This window comes from Orycteropus afer, unplaced genomic scaffold (assembly GCF_000298275.1).
Source record: "Orycteropus afer afer isolate SDZICR_OR568_19922 unplaced genomic scaffold, OryAfe1.0 scaffold00482, whole genome shotgun sequence".
Taxonomy (NCBI): Eukaryota; Metazoa; Chordata; class Mammalia; order Tubulidentata; family Orycteropodidae; genus Orycteropus; species Orycteropus afer.
The window spans coordinates 273,930-280,937 of NW_006922069.1; the positions used below are offsets into that span (position 1 = coordinate 273,930).

General features: G+C 40.8%; 1 protein-coding gene across 1 annotated transcript in view; it reads right to left on the reverse strand.

The window, feature by feature from the left end:
• The window catches only part of LOC103209155 (guanylate-binding protein 4-like), a 28,467-nt gene that overhangs the window by 2,591 nt on the left and 18,868 nt on the right, over window positions 1-7,008 (reverse strand). Inside the window, exons 8-9 of the mRNA XM_007954937.1 lie at window positions 2,037-2,139; window positions 1,513-1,706 (exon numbers count right to left, since the gene is read on the reverse strand). Coding sequence (XP_007953128.1) covers window positions 1,513-1,706; window positions 2,037-2,139 — 297 coding nt within the window. The remainder of the gene's footprint in view (window positions 1-1,512; window positions 1,707-2,036; window positions 2,140-7,008) is intronic.

Consider the following 7,008-nt stretch of genomic DNA (forward strand, 5'->3'; position numbering starts at 1 on the left):
TGGATAACATTGAGAAGAATGGGAATTCCAGAACACTTAATTTTGCTCATGAGGAACCTATACGTAGACCAGGAGGCTGTCATTCAAACAGAACAAGGGGATTCTACATGGTTTAAAATCAGGAAGGGAGTGCATCAAAATTGTATCCTTTCACTGTACTTGTTCAATCTGTATGCTGAGCAAATAATCTGAGAAACCAGGCTATATGAGGAAGAAGGAAGACTCATTAACAACCTATGATACCCAGATGACATAACTTTGCTTGCTGAAAATGAGGATGACTTGAAGCATTTATAGATGAAGATTAAGACTATAGTCTGCAGTATGGATTATACCTTGATATAAAGAAAATTAAAATCCTCACAACTGGACCAATAAGCAGCATCACGATAAATGAACAAAAGATTGAAGTTGTCAAAGACTTCATATTACTTGATTCTATAAGCAACACCAGTGGAAGCAGCAGTCAAGACATCAGATGACATATTGCAATGGGCAAATCTGCTATAAAAGACCTCTTTCAAGTGCTGAAGAGCAAAGATTTCTCCTTGAAGACTAGGTGAGGCTAACCCAAGCCATGGTATTTTCAGTTGCCTCCTATGCATGTGAGACCTGGACAATGATTAAGGAAGACCGAAGAAGAGTTGATGCTTTTGAGTTGTGATGTTGGCGAAGAATACTGCGGGTACCAGAGACTGCTAAAAGAACTAACATATTTGTTCTGAAAGAAGTGCAGCTGGAATGCTCCTTGCAGTGAAAATGGCCAGACTTGGTCTCACCTACTTTGGTCATGTTGTGAGAAAGAACCATTTCCCAGAGAAGGATATCATGTTTGGTAAACTGGAGCATTGATGAAAAAGGGGAAGACCCTAAAGGAGATGGATTGACAGAGTGGCTGCAACGATGGGCTCAAATATAGCAAGGATTATGAGGCTGGCACAAGACTGGGCAGTGTTTCATTCTGTTGTGCACAGGGTCACTGTGAGTTGGAGGCAACTTGACAGCACCTAACAACAACAAACCAAGCCATGGTATTTTCAGTCACCTCATATGCATGTGAAAGCTGGACAATGAATAAGGAAGACTGAAAAGACTTGATGCTTTTGAACTGTGGTGTTGGCAAAGAATGCTGAAAGTACCATGGACTGCTAAAAGAACTAACAAATCTGTCCTGGATGAAGTGCAGCCAGAATGCTCCTGGGAAGTGAGAATGGCCAGACTTGATCTCACCTACTTTGGTCATGTTGTCAGAAGAGACCATTCCCTGGAGAAGAATATCCTGCTTGGTAAAGTGAAGGGTCAGCAAAAAAGGGGAAGGCCTTCAACAAGATGGATTGACACAGTGGCTGCAACGATGAGTTCAGGTATAGCGAGGATTGTGAGGCTGGTGCAGCACCAGGCAGTGTTTTGTTCTGTTGTACATAGGGTCACTATGAGTCAGAGCCAACTTCACAGCCTAACAACAACTTCTTTAGGTACCAGGACATTGTCCATCTGGCAGGGTGGACTTACCTTCAGCTTATGCTCCAGGATCTTCTCCTGCTCTCTCAGAATGTTTTCTCTTTCCTTGTTCATCTTCTCCTTCAATTGCTCCATATTTTCCTTGAAGCTCCCCTCTTGAGCCTCCATCTTTTGGTGCTGCTCCTCCTGTCTCTGTTGCAGCAGTTCATTTTCCTTCTTAGCTGCCTCCATCTTGGCCCGCTCCACTATCCCAACAAAGATTGTAGAGTGGGAAGAAAACACATGTCAGGCCTGTACTCTACCCTCTTGAGGTCAGACATGAACTGACTGAAAAAGGGAGATGGCAAATCTCTGAATTCTCACAATATCCCCACCAAGGACACTTCAGAATATTATGGGAAAGCCCATGACTGTTTGGTGGGACATACAACTCCCCGTCATTATTTCAGACTCTGCAGAGTCTATGTTCCTTAGAAGACAGGAAGCTCATTATTTCAGTAGACTTCCTTTTCAGATCCATCAGAGGGCATTGCAGGAGTCCCCAACCTACTATGGGTTGATCCCTGCCCCTGTACCTTCTATTGCCTTCTGTCTTTCCGTGAGGGCTTTGTCTGATTGCAGGATGTTTTCCTCTATTGGCTCCTGTGCCTGCTGGAAGCTCTGGAGGACTTTGTTCGCCTGAGGAAACAACAAGGATCAAAAACAGGTCAAGCAACAAGGATGTAGTCTCTTACTGGGAAATTATTGTTCCATAAAACCCCAAATCTGATCCTGAATAATCTGAAACCTGTATAGGATCCCCCAGTGCTTCCTTTCAGTCTACGACCACAATGAAAATTCCAAGCCCATTTGTAGACATGAAAATCCTCTATGGCAGCCTCCTTCCTAGCCCTCCAGTCTCCACTTCCAGTAATGCTGCTCACCACCCACCCAGGTTACAACCAGCCAGAGTTGTGTGCAGTTTCACAAACACATAACATATATTGCTTTCATGTATTTCCACATTCTTCTGCATGGATGCGATTCTAGCCTTTCTTAACATCTATCGGTTTTTCAACTTGTATCACCTATCTCTTCTCCCAAGGTTTAGAATAGATGTAAAGTACTCTAAGCAGCCCTACCAGCTCTACTACTCACTTGCTGTGTGACCTTGAGCAACTTGTCAATTTTCTGTGTAACACATTTATTAAGGGTATAATGTGTAGCAATGTTGTTGTTAGGTGTAGAGTCTGTTCTAACTTGACCTTATGTACACAGAACAAAACTCTGCTGGTCCTGTCCTGTGCTATCCTCACAACCATTGCTATACTTGAGCTCACTGTTTCACCCACTGTGTCAATCCATCTTGTTGAGGATCTTCCTCTTTTATGTTGACCCTCTACTTTACCAAGCATGATGTCCTTCTCTGGGGGCTGGTCCTTCCTGACAACATGTCCAAAGTATGTGAGACGAAGTGTCACCATCCTTACTTCTATGGAGCATCTGGCTATACTACTTCTGAGATAGATTTGTTTGTTCTTCTGACAGTCCATTGTATATTCAATATTCTTTGCCATAGCCATAATCCAAAGGCATTGATTCTTCTTCAGTCTTTCTTATTCATTTTTCACAACTGACATGCATATGAGGTGATTGGAAATGCCATGGCTTGAGTCATGAACACCTTAGACCTCAAAGTGCCAGCTTTGCTTTTTAACACCTTAAAGAGATCTTTTGCAACATATTTCCCTATTGCAATATGTCATATGATTTCTTGACTGCTGCATGGGCATTGATTGTGGATCCAAGTAAAATTAAATCCTTGACAACTTCAATCTTTTCTCCATATATCATGATTTTGCTTACTGGTCCAGTTGTGAGCATTTTTGTTTTCTTTATGTTGAGGTGTAATCCATACTTAAGGCTGTAGTATTTGGTCTTCATCAGTAAATGCTTCAAGTCCTCTTGACTCTCAATAACTAAGGTGGTGTTATCTGATATCATAGGTTGTTAATGAATCTTCCTCCAATCCTGATGACACATTCTTCTTCATATAGTTCAGCTTCTCATATTATTTGCTTGGCATACACACTGAATAATATGGTGAAAGAATACAACCCTAAGGCCTACCATTCCTGATTTTGAACCATGCAGCATCACTTTGTTCAGTTTGAATGACTGCCTATTAGTCTATGTAACAATTGCAGTATTATCCATAATTTGGTATGATCCACAAAGTTGAATGACTTGCATAGTCAATAAAACATAGCTAAACATCATTCTGGTATTCTGTTTTCCATCTGATGTCATCTGATATTTCCCAGATCCTCCTGATATCAGCAGTGATATCCTTCATTCCACATCCTCTTCTAAATATGGCTTTAATTTCTGGCAGTTCCCTGTCTGTATACTGCTGCAATGTTTTTTTTTTTTTAATTTTTGAATTATCTTCAGCAAAATTTTACTTGTGTGTGATATTTATGATATTGTTTAAGAATTTCCACATTCTCTTGGATCACCATGCTTAGGAATGGGCACAAATATGGGTCTCTTCCACTCAGTTGGCCAGGTAGCTGTCTTCCAAGTTTCTTAGCATAAATGGGTGATTACTTCTAGTGTTGCATCCATTTTTTGAAACATTTTAATTGGTATTCCATCAATTCTTGAAGCCCTGTCTTTCACTAATGTCTTCAGTGAAGATTAGATTTGTTCCTTTAATATCTGCAGTTCTTCATCATATGCTATGTTCTGGAATGGTTGAGAGAAAATAATACTTTTTGATACAGTGACTCTGTATTTTCCTTTTATCTTCTCTTGAGTCTTCCTGTTTCATTCAATATTTTGTCCATTGTTGTTGTTGTTGTTATTTGCCATTGAGTCGGCCCCGACTCATAGCGACCCCTTCTTGGGTTTTCGAGGCAGTATCACTACGGAAGTAGGAATGCCCAACCTTCCTTCCGAGGAGTGGCTGGTGGGTTTGAACCGCCAGCCTTCTGGTTAGCAGTCAAGTGCCTCAGCCACTATGCTACCAGAGCTCCTTAAAATCCTTCAATACTGCAACCCAAAGTTTTATTTTTTTCTTCAGTTCTTTCAGCTTGAGAAATGCTGAGCATGTTCTTCACTTTTGATTTTCTAATTCCAGGTCTTTGCACATTTCATTATAAATCTTTATTATGTCTTCTTGAGCTGCCCTTTGAAATCTTCTGTTCAGCTATTTTATTTTATCATTTCTTTCATTTGCTTTAGCTACTCTACATTCCAGAACAAGTTTGAGTGTCTTTTCTACCATCCATTTTGGTCTTTTCTTTCTTTCCTGTCTTTTTAATGACTTTTTTCTCTCTTCATGCATGATGTCCTTGCTGTTACCCCACAACTCATCTGGCCTTCAGTGTCCTCAGTGATCAATGTGTCAAATCTATTCTTGAGATGGTCTCTAAATTCAGGTGGGATATACTCAAGGTCATAGTTTGGCTGTGGTCGACTTGTTTTAATTTTCTTCAGCTTCAACTTTAACTTACATATGAACAATTGATAGCCTATTCTGCAATCAGTCCCTAGCCTTGTTATGACTAATGGTATTGAACGTCTCAATCATCTCTTTCCACAGATGTAGTCAATTTGATTCCTTTATGTTCTTTTCAGCAAGTTCCATATGCATAGTCACCCTTTATGTTGCTGATAAAAGATATTTATAATGAATAAATTGTTGGTCTTGAAAAATGCTATCATATAACCTCTGGCATCGTTTCTTTCACCAAGGCCATATTTTACAACTACTGATCCTTCCTCTGTATTTCCAAGTTTTGCATTCCATTCGCCAGTAATTATCAACCTATATAGATGGTATGTTTGATCAATTTCAGACTACACAAGTTGCTAAATATATTCAGTATCTTCATCTTTAGCCTTAGTGGTTGGTGTTTAAACTTGAATAATAGTCATATTAACTGATATTCCTTTTAGACATACGGATATTATCCTATCACTGACAGCATTGTACTTTAGGATAGAGTTCAAATTGTTCTTTTTTGATGATGAATATAACACCATTCCTCTTTAATCTGTCATTCCCACTATAGTAGACTGTATGATTTTCTGATTTAAAATGGCCAATACCAGTGAATTTTAGCTCACTAATGTCTAAGATATCCATCTTTATGAGTTCCATTACATTTTTTACAACTTCCAATTTTACTAGATTCATACTTTGTACATTCCACATTCCAGGTATCAATGAATGTTTACAACTGTTTCTTCTTATTTTGAGTCATGTCACATCATCAGTTGAGGGTCCTAAAAGCTTTACTCCAGCCACATCATTAAGGTAGACTCTTCTTAATGACAAACTTAGCTTTGAGGAGGTAGCTCTTTCCTCGTCATAATTTGAGTACCTTCTAACTAAGGGACTCATCTTTTGTCACTATATCAGACAATGTTCTGCTGCTATTCATGAGGTTTTCACTGGCCAGTTTTATCAGAAGTTGATCACTAAGTCCTTCTTCCTAGTCTGTGTTAATCTGGAAACTCCACTGAAAGCTGTTCACCATGGGGGACCGTGGTAGTTAAATTTGTATGTCAACTTGGCTGGGCCTGGTTGAGTGTCTGGGCAGCTGGCGGTAATCATTCCCCATGGTGAGACTGGCAATCAACTCCATGGTGGGATCTATACCACAAGCAGCTGAGTAGTTGCTTTGGATATGTGGTCTGCTTCCTGTATATAAGGAGAAGCCTTGTGGATAGTCTCTAGCTTATGGCACACTTGGACCCTGCATGTAGCCATGTCATGCCATGCTCTGCTAACCTTGGGACTTACAATGGACTTGAATTAATGGCCTGCTGTGTGGTTTGGTAATATTGGGCCTGTGCCTTTTTACTCGTCAACCTCGGGCTTGTCAGTCTCAGCAGCCAGCAGCTATCTTAGTGAAGAAAAGGCTCTAGCTCCAGTGGGCTGGGAGCAGGAGGCAGAGCTGAAGCCCAAGGTTGAGGGGCTCTCACCCAGCCCTTAGAGCCTGGCACTTTGAACTCAGACTTAAAGCTTTCAAACTGTAAGAGAATAAACTCCTGTTTGTTCAAGCCATCCCATTTGTGGTATATTCTTGTCAGAGCAGCACTAGGTAACCAGAACAGTGACTCTGCCAGTATTTGTAATACTGGTGGCATAGCTTCCAGCACCACAACAACACCCAAGCCATCACAGAACACAAACTGACAGTGGATGAGTGGTGGAATAGTAGTAATACTGTAATAATATTGTGTTGTTGGGTGCCATTGAGTTGATTCTGACTCATAGCAGCCCCATGTGACAGAATAGAACTGCCCCACAGGGTTTTCTCGGAGCTCTGGTAGCATGGTGCCTAAGGCACTTGACTGGTAACCAGAAGGCTGGTGGTTCAAACCAGCCAGTCCTCAGAAGAAAGGTTGGGCAACCTACTTCCGTAGTGATACTGCCTCAGACCCAAGGAAGGGTTGCTATGAGACAGGTCCTAGTTGACGGCACAATAACAACATAGGGTTTTCTAGGCTGTAATCTTTAAGGGAGCAGATCTCTTTATACTATATATATGTGTG